Here is a 17032-nt window from a genome sequence, read left to right on the forward strand (position 1 = left end):
GCACCTGCCAAGCGTGGCCAGAGTCTGGACCCTGGAAACTGCCTCTTGCAGCCCATCAGACCTGCCAATTCATGGCAGCTTTGTTCCAGCACTCAGGACTCGGGGAGCTGCCTGCAGCTGCTCAAGGAAACCATCACTGACAAGAACATCAATTTCATCGCCCCACAGCAGAATCTGGGGAACTTGCAGATCATCAGAAATATATTTAGAAATTTGATTTTGATCCAATATGGACTGAAGCCAAATTTCAAAATAAGAGCAAGTCAGAAACTTTACTTTTTTGCTAGCTCCAATTGTGATACTTAACTCCTCTTCCTCTCTCCTACTCCTGAAGACCAATGTCCTCAGTTTATTCACAAAAAAAAGAAGGGCAGATAACAAAGAGCAAAGGTCCTCACCCTGCTTGCTTTGCCAGGTGTTACCATATGAAATTAAGGATCTCCTCACTCCTAGTCCATGATGGAAAGGCACATGGCAGAGAGGACAGTGAGCACAGCAAAACTGGCGCTGAGTTCAGTTAAACACAAAATTACAACAGCCACAAACAGCCACCATAGATGTTGTGTTGCAGATTAAAATACCAGCTTGGTGTTCAGTAGCATTCAAAAAGGCAAACAGTGTTAAGAGCCCTTATGAGGGGAACTGACAACAAAACAGAAAATATTATTAGGGTGATCTATATCTTGAACACAGCATGTAGTATTAGTTCCCCCTCTTCAGTTTCAAAAAAGATACAGTAGAACTGAAATTGTATGGTTAAATATATGGCACAACTTCCACACAAGGGAAGACTAGGTATAATAAGAGTAACAGTCACAGAGACACAGTGAAGAAAACAGCATAGTAGCTAATATCATAAGATCTATCCTAAAAATTCACAGTTGGCAAGAAAATGAGCAATGGGGAATTATTATCCACTAATTCTCATAATACTTGAACTAGCAATACTATTAAGCAGAAAATTGAAGGAAAGCATTTTTTCACACAACTCTATATTGTAGAATTCATTGCCACAAAATGTTGTGTAAGTTAAAAATATAAATGGGTTCAAAAAGCAATCAGTTAAATTCATAAAACCAAAGTCCATCACGTGCTCTTAAACATAAAGCTTTAGCACCAATACTCTGGCACCAAATTCCTGAGCCACAGAAAACTGGAAATCACAGAAAATTAAAAATGGGAAAGCTATACCTGGGGAACGATCCATCCACACTCACCACTTCTTACATGTTTGGAAGAAACCATGGAAGTACCTACATAAAAAGATATAACAGGATGTCAGAAAGTGGGCAGGTGACTGGCTGTTTGCTTTTGCACCTTTTCCTGATTAGTTCAAAGAACAATTTTCAGAAGTATATTCACTGTAATTTAACCACTAAGTGAAGTTACAGCTGATCTTTCAAATGCTGTTGTGCCTGCTTTTAAAAGATAATTAAAATGTAAGGTAAAAGTTTACAGATATATGTTATCTTTAGGCAAAATACACTCATTTGTGTTTTCTGTAATTTTCTTAAAATGAAACACAGGCATGACATTACAACTCTCCCTTACAATTTGCTCTGGGTAGTACGCTGACAAGTATAACTGTAGTAGTGTAATTTTCCTACCACACAAGCAAGAAATACACATCAAGGATATATTATGGACTAACCATAATATCCAGGCACTCTGTTCATGTCCTTTAACTTGCAAAGAGATAGCGGACTGACTTTCATCTCTTCTGAGAAAAAAATCCCTCAGGACTAGTCATTCAAAATTCATGCTGAAAACAAGTTGATAGATAGATAGATAACAAAACTAAATGTATAATGAAACTGTCTGACAATCTTGATTATAAAATCACTTCCCTGGCTTCACTGTTTTCATTATATCCAGGGAGCTGTGATTCCTGTTCAATACCCTGCATAAGCAAGCAACATTTGAAGATGGTATTGCAACACTTGTTGACAAGTATGTTAAAACAGTTACTATTCTCCTGAGGCAGCTTTAATGCATACGATTCTTCTTTGGCTTTCTCTCAATTGACTTGATCTTTCTTTGGCAGCGGAGGCGAGGCTCCCGCACGTTATGCCCAGGCGGGCCGCACCGCCCTCCGCACGCCTCGCCCTGCTGTGCCGCTGCCAGCCCTGCCCGCGCAGGCCTGCGCGAGGGTGCGTGGCGTCCACCCGGCGCTCACGGAAGGCCGCGGGCACATCGCGATCAGCAAACAAGAAGTCATCGAGACAGAATTTTACTCTTAAATGAATTCCTCGTAATAAAAGCGAGGTATAAAACCGTATTCTAGTCAGACGTGATTTTTATGTCTGTGTTTTGTGGTTTAACCAGCTATTTGGTTAGACCGCTCTCCCTCTGGTGTCTCTGTTGGCTGTGAGTCCAGACGTTAACCCGGCGTTGGACAGGGCTGCAGGGCGACGGCAGGCCGGGCCGGGCTGCGGCCCAGGCCCAGGCCCAGGCCGCGGAGGGCAGAAACCTCGGTCCCACCGCAGGGCGGAGCAGTGTTTAGTGGGCCCGAGCGACCGGGCTAGGCCGGGCGGCCGCAGGACTACGACTCCCAGAAGGCCTTCCGCCGAGAGCCCGCGCTCTTCACTGGGGACTAAACTTCCCAGCAGGCTCCGCGCCCGACTGGCGTTCGGCTCCCAGCAGGCTTTGCGAGGCCAGCCCGGCCTCCCCGCCCGGCCGGCCGGGAAACTACACATCCCATCAGGCCGCGCGGCAGGCGGCCCTCCATTTCCGGGAGTGGCGCCGCGTCCCTCGGTTGGCAGAGGCGGCGGCTGCCCGGAGCGCGGTGAGCGGGGCCTCTTGGGGCCGGCGGAGGGCAGCGAGGCCGGGGAGGTCTCCGCGCGGTCAGCGCCATGCTCAACATGTGGAAAGTGCGGGAGCTGGTGGACAAGGCGTGAGTACGGCGGGGCGCGGGCGGGCGGGAGGGCTGGGCGGGGGGCCGGGGCGGCTCGAGCCCCCTCGGCGGGGCCCGCGCTCCCCCCGCAACATGGCCGCTGCCCTCCCCCGCCGAGGCGGCCGCCTCGCGCCCCCTCGGCGCCCGGCTGATCCCTCTTCCTCGCGCCGCTCCGCCCCGGCCCCTGCCCCCCTCGCCGGGGTGACTGTCCCGCGCGGCCCCTGCCCGCCCACCCGGCGCGGCTTTGGCCCCCCTGACAGCCAGCGCCTGCCCTCCGGGTGGTCTGTGGCCTTCCCCCTGTGGCTGGCGGCGTTCCCTTCTCTCTCCGGCTCCCCTGGGCCCTGCCAGGTCTTGGCAAGCTGCGCTGCTTCTTCTGGGCACCCCCTTCCCTGGCAGGGTCCCGGTGGGCGTGTGCCCGTTTTGGGACATGAGCCCTTAAAATCGGCTGCATCGGCTCCTGTCATGGCCACAAGGCTCCTTAGGAAGAAGCAGGAATATCGCACTAGAGAGAAGAAGGGGAGTCGGGAACCACCTGTACAGCAGTCAGTTTTCAGAGTGCTTCCAAAGTCACCACATTCTCTCTGAGTTTTTTTCCTCCTCCCTAAGGACAGGTCCCTGCTGCAACCGTCATTGACTCACTACCCTTGGGCCTCTTAGAGGTGGAGCGTGGTAGAGGAGTGAAATACTCTATCCCAACCCTTAAACGTTTAAATAGCTCGGGTGTTTGCAAGCTTATTTCCTTGAGTAGAACCTCCTCCCACTGTAAACTCGACAGTGGTGGTAATAGTCGTGGTTATGGTGTTGCTTTGTGAGAACATGACATTATTGTTTTGTTTCTCTGCCACCTTTTAATTTAAGGCATGAGAAGATTTTGATATGGTGGAGAAAAGAAAATGTTTTGCCCCCTTAAATAATCTTTAGTGGCAAATTCGGACCACTTTTCCCAGAGTTTGCGGACTTTTTAGAGGAATAACTGGCTGAAGTTATGTAGATGAGTATGTACCAGATCAGATTACGTGATCTAATAGTTGTGCTGAGCCTTGGAAGTCAAGATGAGTCTTTCAAAATTGAGGTTCCATTTTGAACTTTTACTTCAGTTTCCCCAAACAATATTTAAACCTTTATATAAAAGGTTAGTTTAAAGGCAACAAACTGAAGGGAAATGGTAACTTATTCATGATAGTCAAGTGTTTCTTTTGCTTGTGATGCTGTATACCTAACTGAGATTTTTCTAGGCCAGGAGTCAGAGATGACATTTAAAAACCACTGTGAGTAAGACTTCTCCCGAGGCAGTTGTTTACCTTTTTATTGTTAACAGCTTCTTACAGAAAAAGTCAGCCTTTTCCTAAGTAGGATGGTAGCTTTAATAATGTTACAAGTTATATATAATAGGACAACCAGATCCCAGGCCTGTCTTGAATTCCAGGGTCTAAAAGGACATTTTCAGGGAAAGCAAGCTCTTCTAAGTTTTGCTTGTGTAATTTTATTTGGTTAGTATTAATGATTGATATAATATCGCTGCACCCTATCACTATATTTAAAATATTTACTTTTAAAGATATTTCATAAGCTATTAAGTCAAACAGTGCATCAAAATCTGTATTGGAAAAGGCTTTCAATTTTTAAATCAAGCACAAGAAGTGAGTAATTTCAAATGATGGAAAAATGCTTTTGAACAGTCTTCAGTTTCAGAGAATAACATTATCCAAGGGAAGTGGACTGTATAGTTAAAAAAAAAAAAAAAAAAGCCTGCAGAGTAAATAGCATTTAGAGGCATCAAAATCAATAGTCCCCTTGTGTTTGGTACAGATCTGTCATAATGTCTTCTGTCTTAAGGCCACGAGGTACAAAATTCTCTGTAGAAGAGGCTATGCACTGTTATTCTCCTCTTAAATAACTGCAGATGCTGTGGCAGGGACATGTTGAACTTTAATAAGAATGTCTCTTTCTTTCCTTAAAAAAAGGAATATGATTAAATAGTGGTTTTGAAAATGCAAATAACCTTACATTTCAAACTTTGATAGTTTGGGGGAGGGGAGGTGGTGGTGGTGTTAGCTCTACATCTTGGCTCTGTATTCAGCTGATGCTTATCATAGTACTTCAGCTTGCTCATCTGTTTTCAGTTTACCATTACTTGGGCTTTTAGGTGGCTGACAGCTTGGTTAGATCAGAGATGTGTCAAATTGGAGAACCTGTATTAAACAATTCTCAGATTCTTCAGTGTGTAAAAGTTCAGAAAGCCATGATATGATTAAGTCACTATTAAACTTTCTTAATGTCTGTGGGCTATTTGAACAAATATGTATTTTATTAAGAAGCAGAAACAGTAAGTAAGCTATTAAAATCTTTAGAGTTTTAGAACCTAAAAATGTTAAGAAATAACTGCAAACTATGAAATAAAAATTCAGGTTTGTAGTTGATATTACTTGAAGTTTTCAGTATTCATGCTTTCTTCAGTTTGATAGAAACTGAGCAATCAAGTTTAGTAGGTCAGTTCTGCTTCCCAATTCTCCCACACTAGAATTACCACTATTACTTTTATTGTAGCATTTCCTAGAAATTCAAAGTATAGGTCAGCATCCTTTTCTTCATAAGATGTAGTTATTTGTAATAGAAAATCATAGCCCTTTTCTGTTTGAAATTTAGAAAGACTACATGTTAGAGTATTAGGTTTAGACTGTTCTACGATGTGACAAGATACTGTGATCTGTCTTGTTCTCCTTCTTTTTAACCTTGCTGTTCAATAGTTGATAATATAACTCCTCCCTCCTTTTCAGTTTTAAAGTGCCTTGATTAGAATTAGGTACAATTGAACAGTAATATCTCTCTTCTAATTGGATATTGTGAAGTAGTTTGGGACTTAAAACAAATGACTAATACAGCTTGTCTGTACCTAGTAAGAACTGTTTTTTCCTAAACTTTATTCTTCTGGTTTCTAAACAAATGTCAAAAACTTCTTCTGCCCTCATTCTTCCCAGGTACTGCAAAGTGCACAAGCATTCTTCTTGTGTGGAATTAGACTGAGTTTCTGTCTGGCTAGCTTGTAGTTTAGGGGATAGAGATCTAAATTTTCTCATTTCTTCAGGAATAAATTCTGTATTTCATGTTATTTTATTATGTGAATAAATTAACTTTAGAAGAGAGCTTTCCTTTCTTCTTCTTCTTTCTTCTTCTTTTTTTTTTTAAACATTCACTTGTATAGATTCTTTTTTGCCCACTAGATCAAAACAGAATTGGGAAGTGAACTATATAAATGCAGCCCTCTGTGATGAACTTGTACAGGCTGTAACAGTAAATTCTGTTTGAATGGCAGAGGTTTCTGATGGCTCAAGAAAAATGTAGGGTGTTGTGCGATGCAGAGATGGTGAGTCAGGTGGTAGTTTTCAGTCACTGCTGAAGTAGTGTAGTAGACTTTTTGTTAAATTCTGTGTTGCCATAGACTTAGGTTAGGTCAGCCGCAGAAATGCATAGCCAGTGTCGCTTAAATTGGCCACCTCCTGCGCAGCGCTTTTCTGATCTCATGAGCTGCATACCAAACTCTTCATATGACAGTGTGCCACATACTTCAGATAGCTGGTGGGAATGTGAGCTCTAAGAGTTTTGCAGGTGGGAAACACTGCTGTCCAGTGATCCCACTGCTTTTGCAGGATGAGTTTTGCAGCTTTGTCTCTTGGTGGCCAGGTAACAATGGTCCTAGAAGTCCTGGACATTCTGCTACCTCCTGCAGCAGGGGGTTCAGGTTACCTAGCCATCCATCCCTGCTCCTAAACAGCCCTGCTGCTGTGATGCAGCCTGAGGGTAAGCCTTGTATTTGAGCAGCTTGTGTGAGGCTTAAGAGTTGCAAGCTGGCCAGTCCTGAGTTCTGCAACCTTGGGAATGCATTTCTGGTGTACAAACAGTTTGTGACAGAAATGTCATGTTTTGGTTGATATAGGTGCATCTGTGTTTTGAATGTCAAACAGCGAAGGCCCCAACCAGGTATATCCCTCTTGTGTGATAATAGCTATGTTGGCAGAAGGTTTTGTAGTCCCTGAGATCTAGTTCTGGAGCCCTCGATACAGAAATCTAGAATATTGTGCAACTTGGAAACTTCCTTCTTTAATCTTGTTAGACAAGTACGTAGTGCTTTGTATTCTATGTAGAATTTTTAGGGATGTTTTTCTAAAGAAAGAGTAACTTTTGAAGAGGAAAACAAGAAATATTAAGAAACCCTGTTAAAATAACTTTTAGCTTAGCTGCAGCATGAAGGTACTAACTTGGCCTTCTTGCCAGGTTCAAACTATAGGCAATCACATCTCTCCTTGGCTTTGTTGAATTCCCTTTTCCTCAAAGCAGAACCTGCTGTGATTCTTAGTTTATTTTCCTGAACGAACTACTATCGCAATGTTTCTGTACACTGTTAACCTAGCGCAGTGTTCTTATGCTGAAAGTAGAAGACAGTGTTTGTGCATACATAGTTAGCAAAGCTGTTTGGAATTCTCTTAGAAATAATTCCTCTGTCAGTAAAAGATGTTGTCATAACTTAATGTTTTGGCTAACTAGTTTCTGTCACAGATATGTAGGACATGCAGTAAGTAAGGTGGAGGGAAAAACTTAACCTTTAGACTCATGGAGATTAGATTATTGCTTGTGTCACAAGGTGATGACTTTACAGCCGCTTTCTTTAAAATTTCATTACCATACTTAGCTTTTGTGACCTAGAGTATGAGAGATCTTATTCTAAGCACCTTCCACACATAGAAGAACAAAGAAATAGCCTAATTAAAAATTTGGTCAAGGTGACAGATGAGCGTGTATAAAGGACTGTAATCCAGATGCTCGTTTGAATTAGTTTAGGTGAGTGAAATAGTTGTAGCTGAGTTTTGGAGCTTCTCAGACATGTACCGAAGAGAGCCTGTGAATTTCTTGCCAGAGTTAAGAACACGACAGCCACCCTACTGTTTTTACCTATCCCCTTCCAATTAAGTATGGTTAGGGTTAATTTGTCCCTATAGCTATGTCCTAACTGCTTTGCTGATACTGCTCTTGACCACACCTTTCTAGTGCCTGAGTATTTGTACTCCTGCATAAGGTAGAGTGGGGTTTGTGTTACAGAGCTATGTTTTCCTACATTTTGCCAGGTGATGGATTGCCCAAATATTACATATTTTAAGCTATCTTGAAATGGATAGCAAGGTGTCTTTTCTCAGGTTAGAACTGATTGTAATGTTTATACACACATTAAATGCTGGAAGCATTTATTACCCTTGAGAATCTGTTTTTTTTAAGTCGGGCAATAGGATCTTCTGTCAATTGTTCTGATATTATGTCTATGCAAGGAGGAGTTATTTTAATGTAAGTGAAAATGAAGGATTGAAGCTGCTATCATCAACTCCAATACAGCAGGCTAAAAGAAGTTCTTTTAGTCAAGAGAGTACGTTTTCCTTAGCTCATGCCATTAGAAGCACTGTAAAGAGAAGGGTGAATTCTTGGCAAAATATTGTGTGAATTACTGCTTTGGATAGTTATTGCAGATTCTAGTTGTTGCCTAAAGCATAGCAAGCAAGCTAATCCTTGCACTTTTGCTCAGGAGTAGAAGTTTCTGGATTACCCCTACTTCACAGATGTGAAAAAAGAAAATTGTCAAGTGAACCAAGTTACAAGAGTTGGTGACGATTAAGACTCTGGATTTGCTGGCTCCCGGACTCATGCTGCTGACTGGTAGCTCATGTTATGTCTGCATTGTATTTATTAATAATAGTAAATGCATACCAGTAATTTACCCTACAATTATGTGGCTTACACTTAACTTTCAGTTGCTTACTGCCTGTAGTGTGCTTATGTTTGACCAATATGTAAGTGGGATCCTACTTATCACTCGGCTGGGAATTTTAAATCGTCTTGCCCAGCTCCTTCCTTCTTTTTTTTCAACGTGCTTGTAATTGTACTTGTTTACCAGCAATTTTCTTTTGGTCCAGGGACCAAAAGTATCATATGGTTCGGCTTAGTAATAACAGGTATTATGGTAAATGATCTCTCATATGGTGTATCCAGCAAAAGGGTAAATAACTGTCTAATACTAGTCCGTTGCTATCTGACCTTACTGTAAACTCACTTGCTCCTGTTGCAGGATCATTTAGCTTTCTTTATATTAAAGATTTATTTTGGTTTGCATAAGCAAGATCTTCAGAGCAATAAGCACTTTCATCATTTTATGTAAGGGACAGTTAACCCTCACTGCATGAGTTATCCTCCTATTGCTGCTTAAGAGATGTCCTGCTGATAACTGCTCTAACAACAGCATTTTGTATCATTATTACGAGCAAGGTCATCATTATTATCTCCAGTCCTATAAGGACTTGTCCTCTGCTCAGTTATCAGGCAGTCTGAGAGAAGCAATACTCTTGGGAATGCAAAGGAAGACTATTTGAACATATCATTTGGTTCTGCAGTAGCGTATAGCTGTATCTACCAAGCCACTGCCGTAGCCCTTATTCCTTAGGGTGTTCCTGCTTCATTTAAAAACTTTTGAAAAGAGTTACTCTAACAATTTCTTTAAGAAGGAATAAAAATAATTGTAGTTTTTAGACCATGTAATTTAGTATCAGTGATAAGTATCTTTGAAATCATTATGCTCTGTTATCTCATGTACATAGATACACCATTCTCCTGTTTGAATATTCCACCAGCAGCATAATCAAAGTAAGCAAATACAACAAGCTGAAGTATATATCAAGAATTTGCATAAGGTAATTGTGACCAAGTATACAGGCTTCATCAGTGCACTCCTTGAAGTGGTGCTTTTGTTTGAGCTCTTTCAAATGATTGTTCCCTTTTACATGCTATAGAAAGTAACAATAGTTAGTATGAGTTACATAATGCTATTTAAGGCATTGGTCACATGCATTTTCAGGGGAACTAAATGATGTGTATCTTAGAATGTTTATGTATTTGAAGTATTTTAGAAATATTTTGAAGTTTTGCATCACCTTGCCAGAAATAAAGCTAGACTTCTGCTTGATAAGTAAGTGAAGTTGGTCAAAGATAAGGGCCGTGCCTACACCACTGTGTGCAGTTGTGGTCAGAAGGGTTAAAGGGCTCAACTCACAGATTTCTGCTAGTTTCTCTTGGTTGTGTTGCCAGTTATGGTGTACTAGAAAATACTAGATTATTTCTTACCCCAGATATAATTACTTCCAAAGCATTGTGAAATACACCACTGTCTTCTCTCATCAGAGTTGCCTATTTAATGATGCAACTGCAAGCATTACAGTGGTGGTCATAAAATGTAATCTTTGACATTATAATCTGATTCTTGAATTTCACTTATGCCTCCATTTAAAGTTTTAACTAAATTTCTGTATTTATGTGAAAGTGCTTAGCTTTTGTAAGAACAGAAATACTAGATATTGGAGAATGAATGAAGCTTTATGCCTTGTATGGTGGTAGGTTTAGAATATACAATGTGATGTTCCTTAGAAAAGTTGTATGCTTCATTTTGGACGACTTAAGTTTGGGACACAGTTTGTCCACAAACCGTAATACAAGAAGTTCCATTTCAAGCTGGGAAACGCTGTGACTTCTATAACATACTTAAAGAAACTGGTTATTTTTTAAAATGTTCCAAATACTTTGCTTGAGTGTTGATGTAAAACCTCAACTTCCAATCTACTAGTGTGTGTTCTGAGCTAATATTAAGACAGTATTAAAAAATCTTGAGAATCCTTGACTTAAATGAGTGACTTTGGAAAAAGTAGGGCAACTACTCCCTTTAGTTGCTTTTTTTTCTAAAACAAAGATGTACATAGAATAAATCTCTGTTTAAAGTTCACTGCTTTACAGACTCTTTTTGTTTACATGCTTACTTCACTATTTTTTTTATTCATAATGCAAAACTAATACAGGGCAAGAAAAAGACTAAATTAGTAGCAAATGTACTGAGTGAATAATGTATTCAGTTTTTCAATTGATTTTTATCCAGCTCCTTGTAGTGTGCCTCATCTTCCTGGCATAGGTCAAGTACAGACCCAGTTATAGACAAAGATTGATAGCTGTTGTGGTCTTCAGCTTGGAGCATGAGCTTTATTTACCCACTCCATTAGGAATAAACAGCTGCAGTATAGCAGAAGTTTTATTTTAAGGATTAAGGATGCTCTGTAGTCTTTCTAAAGAGAACGGCATAACTCTTTCTTGAAGAAACAGTCCCTCTATTTTGCCTCTCTGAAAAGTGAGATCCAATTCTAGCCTGTGTATGTATATTTTTAAGATGCAAGAGTTTGTGAAGATAGGGTTGTATGAAACTATTAAAAAGCTGTTAGCTCACTGTTTCCAGAAAGCTGTTTAGGCTGTGGTTCTTTGAGTGTTTTTTTTTTGATAATGATATTAGATTAAATATTCATTATTTATTTATTCCTGCATCTTTTGCTATGAAGTATGGCAATCTGGGTTGCCATGCAGTGAACTGGTTAGAGGAACATCCCAGAAGGATTTCAGAAGGTTTTTTGTTTCTAAGTCAGATCAGTTCCCAGGTCTGGTTTACCATGCAGCTGCACATGGTGCAACTGAGGGAACAGCGTCAAGGTGGGAGAGGAGAGAGACTGCTGAAGCTGGCATAACTGGAGGACATAAGAACATATGTCTGAGTCTCCCCTCTTGGTTGCCCTGAAGTCTCAGACTGCCTCAGCAACACTGTTGCAAATATGAAAACACAGTCTGAGCTATGAAATCTTAGGTTACGGGTTTCACAGTCAATGTAAGCGTAGGCTGATGCTGAAAGAGATTTCTCAGTCTTCCTTCTGCCACAGGCCGTGAATTTCCACTGCCTCCCTTTGGCTGGCACTAGCATACTTTCTGCTTGATCAGAGAATATCTCCCTCAGACTAACCAGTTGTTTTTGCCAATTTAGTCCTCGGCTGGATCAGTTCCCTGGTATAGTTGATTCCATGGTCACGCAAATATTTGTACTGGCATAAAGGAAGGAATGGTATTTGGGTAAGAATAAGTGACTGAGGGCAAGGGAGGGCAGGGACAGGTTTAGCGCCTGAACTACATCCTTAGGATGTGGTTTCACAAGCGGGTGAAGGAGTTCTAAGATTATTCTGCCACTGAAAAAGACTGTCCCACTTTCATACATGACCATTCAATGTTATTGCCTTTCTTGTGCTTCTGTTGAGTAGTTCAGTATTTGCTTGTGCTAGCTTGCTGATACAGCTAAAAAAACCATCCTTTTATTTTGTAGGGTTAGTTTACAAATGGATCAGCACAGTGCTGCATAAGCAGCTGCTTATGGGCCTGCAAGTGCTTGTGCTGATAGGGGATAAGATAGGAAGATGGGCTGGGACCATTTTTTGATGATGGTGCAGTTTTCGATAGCTTTAAGTCAGTTTTGAAACTGTGCCATTAATGGTTTGTTACATGCAAAACTGCTCTAAAAAAAAATCACAAATTTAAGCTCTAAATTTAATTTTTTTTTAATTGTTCCTCTCTGGTATATCGCTCTACTTCAGGCTCATGAGCTAACCTTCCCATGTTCATATCGTTGTTGTGTGTTCAAAGCTGTACATCCTGGTTTCACTCTCAAGTCCCTAATTTGTGAGAAAAGATATAAATTGAAGTACATAATTGTGTCTGGCATCGTCCTACTTTAAATCTTTCAGATTGAAAATAGTCTCAGAGTGCAACAGCTATGCAGAACTGCAGTTACTCTGCAGGGTGCAGAGTAGCTAATTATATTAGAAATACTGGGAGCATATATTTCAGTTACAGAGTGGTGAAAGTGGTATTCTATGTGGAGTATTAATTTTAAATAGATTAAATCTTTCTGGGTGTGGTTGGTTTGCAAATAAAAATCAAACTAATGTGACAACACCAGCATCTCTAGTGCATGTTTGTGTGTTTTAAGGAAATTGCATGAAAACTGTCATACTCCCCCTTCCCTTCATTTAAATAGTGTCATATCATCCTAACCAGTTAAATACTGACTGCATGCTTAATAGATATTAACTGGCTCATTTGGGATACAATTAGAAATATTAATGTATATCCAACTTGTTTAATGAGACTGACCTGCATGAGTTTTTTTAATCTGTTGTAATAATAATGAGACCCATTGGGAGTTAAGAAGTATGTTGTTTTTTTCTCTGCTCCATCCCAATTCATAACAATAATATGCTTTTGTTGGTGGTTCTTCCCTCCCTCCCCCCCCAGCTATCTAGAAGCATCTTATGTATATACAGTAGATATTCGGTGTTTCCTCTCATGAGATATGTATTTGTTTATCAAATATAAAATTCTCTATGTGATTATTGGAAGCTGTGTTCTGTGTTCCATCAGACCATTTAGCTGAGGGTTTCTCTAAATCCATTTTGAATTTAAAGAAAAGAGGAAAAAAAAGCTTTTGATAAGCTTCAGTAACTTTATTGGAGTTGATGTGGGTGGATGCCTATCTCTGAAAAGTCAGTTTCATTCTTGATATCTTATTTCTGTTAATAGAGTTGATTTCTTAATGATTGCTGTTATCTTTAATAATTCCTCCTTATGATGATGATTTTTTTTTAATTATTCTTCCCTATGATCTTGGAAAAAGAGGTGGAAAAAAGCTTTCTGTTCAAAGGTGTTTAGTGTCTAAGTGAGTTAACTTAAAACATGGCAGTTTATCTTTGCATCACCAAAGAGATTACTGAATTGCCTGAAACAACTTGAAAACTTAGTGTTGATAGAATTCTAAATGGAAAGCGGATTCTCTTAGCCTTTAAACTGCCACCTTCAGTTTTTTGTTATGTACAAAATAACTGTAATTTACTTCTATAGTTACAGACATTAGACTGTAAAGATCTAGTAATCTTACCATTAATCAGTGAAAAATAATCGTTTCTGTGTTGAATCATACTGAAAATGTTTTTTTGTAAATTCATTGTTTAATTTGAAGTTATCATCTGTATGTGGGTGGAAACTGGAAACTGGGGCTCCCAAGAAAAGGAAACGGCTCTTGTTACCTTTTAGGACAGAAGAGTTACTTGATCTCCTGGAGGAACCAGTTTAACAAACAATACCTATGAAAGGAGAGAAAACATCGTTATCGTTCACAAATAAACATTGCTTGGCATTTTGAAAGTTATTTTGTATGTGATTTGCCAGACGCTATCCACAGAAGTGTTAGATTTGAGTAAAAAATACATTTTTTTGTGAACTTTGCAGGTTTGCCAAGCTACCCTTTTTATTTAATGTGAGGCATTAATCTAAAAATTTTAATAAAATACTGAATATTAATATCATAATGCTGATGTCTTGGTGCTTCACTTACTTGGAATGGTGTGTTCTTACTGCTTGTGCCCGTTGCTTCCCTGTGATTTACTGCAGATGACACTCAGCCATTAACTATGGGCCAGTGTTTTTTTATAGGTAAAGTTACTTTGTCCAGCTGCTTAGTACAATAATAGAAGGATTTCTAGGTTGCGACCTGCCCTCATGGAAAATTTAATGACAAAGGAAAATAGGTATTTTAGGATTATGGTGAGTTTTTTATGCTTAATTAGATATACTTGTAGCAGGAAAGCAGCATTGTAGTATTCAGGTTCATTAAAGGATGAACAGTTTGAAACAGGAAAAGATTAGATTTTTATTAACCACTTTTTTGGTTAATTTAGTGACTGCAATATAATAAGCTGAAAACTAAGTAGTTGTGTCATTACTAGTGACTATATTTGAATATATTTAAATTGGGTATGAGTGTTTTTTTTCCCCAATACATGCCTGGAGCAATGATGTTTGCTTTCCTGATGTAGGTTTTCTTTTGTTTCTTGTAGAAATTATTGTGGTGTGGTCCTAAAGTCCTATTTTGTAATTCTTTAAAGAAGAACCTGAAATCTTGTGTCTTTACACAAGTGGCAAATTGTACTAAAACACCAATCCCAATAATAATCCTAAAAGTCAGAGTAAATAATAAAACCTCCCTCAACTCTTCCAAGAATCTTAAGGGCTGTCTTTACAGAACATACTAAAATAAAGATCAGCTAGAATATGTTAGAGTAAAGTCAAATGAGAAGATAACAGATCTGTATTTCTTAAAACTCAGTTGTTAGGAAAAAACATTTCAGTGTTTCTGCCAGTGGATGACTGACACTGGGAATGACAAAGTACATTGGCAACGCTTCTATAATATTTCATTATTGTTTCATGTGCCTTGAGCTTCATCTATAATTTTTATATTAATTGAACTATTGTGATTTGACTGAAAAGAATCACACTCCTAAATAATCAGAGAAATAGTCCTTTTTCTTTCCTTTCATATGAATGCCATCACTAAGATTTGAAAGTCTTCCTTACTGTTATAACCCATCTTCCCAACTGTGTCCATGCATAAGTGTCAGTGTTGTATCTCTATTGACGTAACTGAAAAAGTACGTTTTTGGTGGCTTGTGTCATAATCTGTCCATGGAACTTCCAAGTCTGTGAGCATGCTGCTGAACTGAGTTTTCTGATGCTGTCAGATCAGCTTAGGTACTTGCTGAACTTACCATTGCATAGTTACATGCTTACCCTGTGTAATAAGTTATAGAAGAAATAGTGCGGAAACTGCTGATTGCCAGAGCTGGTGGTCTGCGTAACTTTATCAAGATTATACCAAATTTACTTGATCAGGAGATGCCAACTGACATAATTTCATGGGAGGAAGGCCTCAAGCTTGTAAAGAAAGAAATAATTCTGTTGGGCCTATTGTAAAAGGTGTCTACAACAAAAACTTATCTTGGGGCTGGGACTCAGGGTTAAAGATCCTGGGTGTGCTGTAGATGTGAACAATATAGTTATAGTCACAAATGCATTATTTATATGCCAAAAAAGACCTAGAATAACAGCTTGCCTGTTGAGCAGGAAGATGACAGACTCTACAATGTAGTTGGATAGGCTTTTAGGAAATGTTGGAGAGAAGCTACTGTTTGCAGTCTGTGTGAGTAGCAGTGTCATTGGCAAGTGTAGGAGTGAGGTTCTTGAGCTCTTAGGCAGGAGAATGAAGACAAGAACTTAAGCAGAAATAGCAGTCTCAGAAATAACGCTAATGATGTGTGCAGGATCGAATGGGGGAAAAATTGCCTTAATATGTGCTTGAGAAAATGATGTAAGCAGGAGGGGTTCAAATGTATCAGGATCTGTGGAATGAGGGAGCTTGTACAGGAAGAAGGAGTTGTATTGAAGCCAAAATGGAACCAAACTGTTGGTCATTATAACCTCTGATCCTCTTGAGACACCCTTGTGGTGTCAAGTTGCAAAAACTGAATCCTCCAGTGAAGGGTAAGAGGGGGAAACTGTAAGGAGTCAAGTAAGGAGCAGTTAGAGGATACCATTTAAGCAGGTGCAGATAGAAAATCTAAACTGTGTGTGTGTTTCTACAGAAATTTTAGAAGATTGAAGGATAAGGTGGGTAAACTTAAATACTTTCTTTTCAGAAAATTTTGAATAGGTCTGCTATGACAATCTGGTTTGTGGGACTCTTATTATATGCCAGGTACAAAATAATACAGGCAAGGCTGAAGAGAGAAACAGCAAGCTTTGCTGTTAACCAAATTAACAAGCAAACTGTGACTAAGTAAGGGTTTCTATGAACTGAAAATTCAGGACTAAAGGTTTGGGGGTAGAGAGAGAATAGGAAGAGGGACTGTATCACTTGATATCCTCCCACCCAGTGTGGTTAGCAGAGAGGCAGTGTGGGCAGGAAACACAATAGCAGTGAGTGACTTCGTTTACCCCGCGTAGGTTAAACAACATCGCATCAGTGCGTTACATTGAGACTAAATATTTAGATGATCAGTGATTGCTTCATCAAACAGTCAAAAAGACAAAAGTAGTAAGACTTGACTTGATCCTGAGCAGTACATTGGTTCTGGTTCATATTATTACCATCAGAGCCACTCTGTAATAGTGAACATAACACATTTAGATTAAAAGTTTTTTCATGAGTAACAGAATAAAAAAAGTTTGTGTTGTTTCAAGACTTCATTTCAGAAAAATGAGGAATGTTGTTTAAAAAAAAACCTCTAAAAAAAGGCATTCAAAATCATGGAATATTTGCAGTGACGTGGAGATTATGAAAATATGTTGGTGGCTCATAGCAAAGCTGCTAACACTTTTCAAAGAGACTGATGAAAAAGAAATAGCATTGCTAAA

At 39.6% G+C, this 17032-nt stretch overlaps 1 protein-coding gene across 4 annotated transcripts in view; it reads left to right on the top strand.

Moving 5' to 3' along the window:
* The first annotated feature begins 2746 nt into the window (after positions 1-2746).
* CLINT1 (clathrin interactor 1) overlaps positions 2747-17032 on the top strand; it is a 54520-nt gene continuing 40234 nt past the window's right edge. Inside the window, exons 1-2 of one of the 4 annotated variants that reach the window (XM_067304795.1) lie at positions 2858-2893; positions 8463-8593. Coding sequence is in view for 1 of the 4 variants with exons in the window: in XM_067304794.1 (XP_067160895.1) it covers positions 2853-2893 (41 nt within the window). In the remaining 3 variants the exon portion in view is untranslated. Of the gene's footprint in view, positions 2894-8462; positions 8594-9598; positions 9622-17032 lie in introns of those variants that run through there. The other 3 variants (XM_067304794.1, XM_067304796.1, XM_067304797.1) reach the window with 3 other exon arrangements.

Source organism: Apteryx mantelli, chromosome 14 (genome assembly GCF_036417845.1).
Source record: "Apteryx mantelli isolate bAptMan1 chromosome 14, bAptMan1.hap1, whole genome shotgun sequence".
Lineage (NCBI taxonomy): Eukaryota > Metazoa > Chordata > Aves > Apterygiformes > Apterygidae > Apteryx > Apteryx mantelli.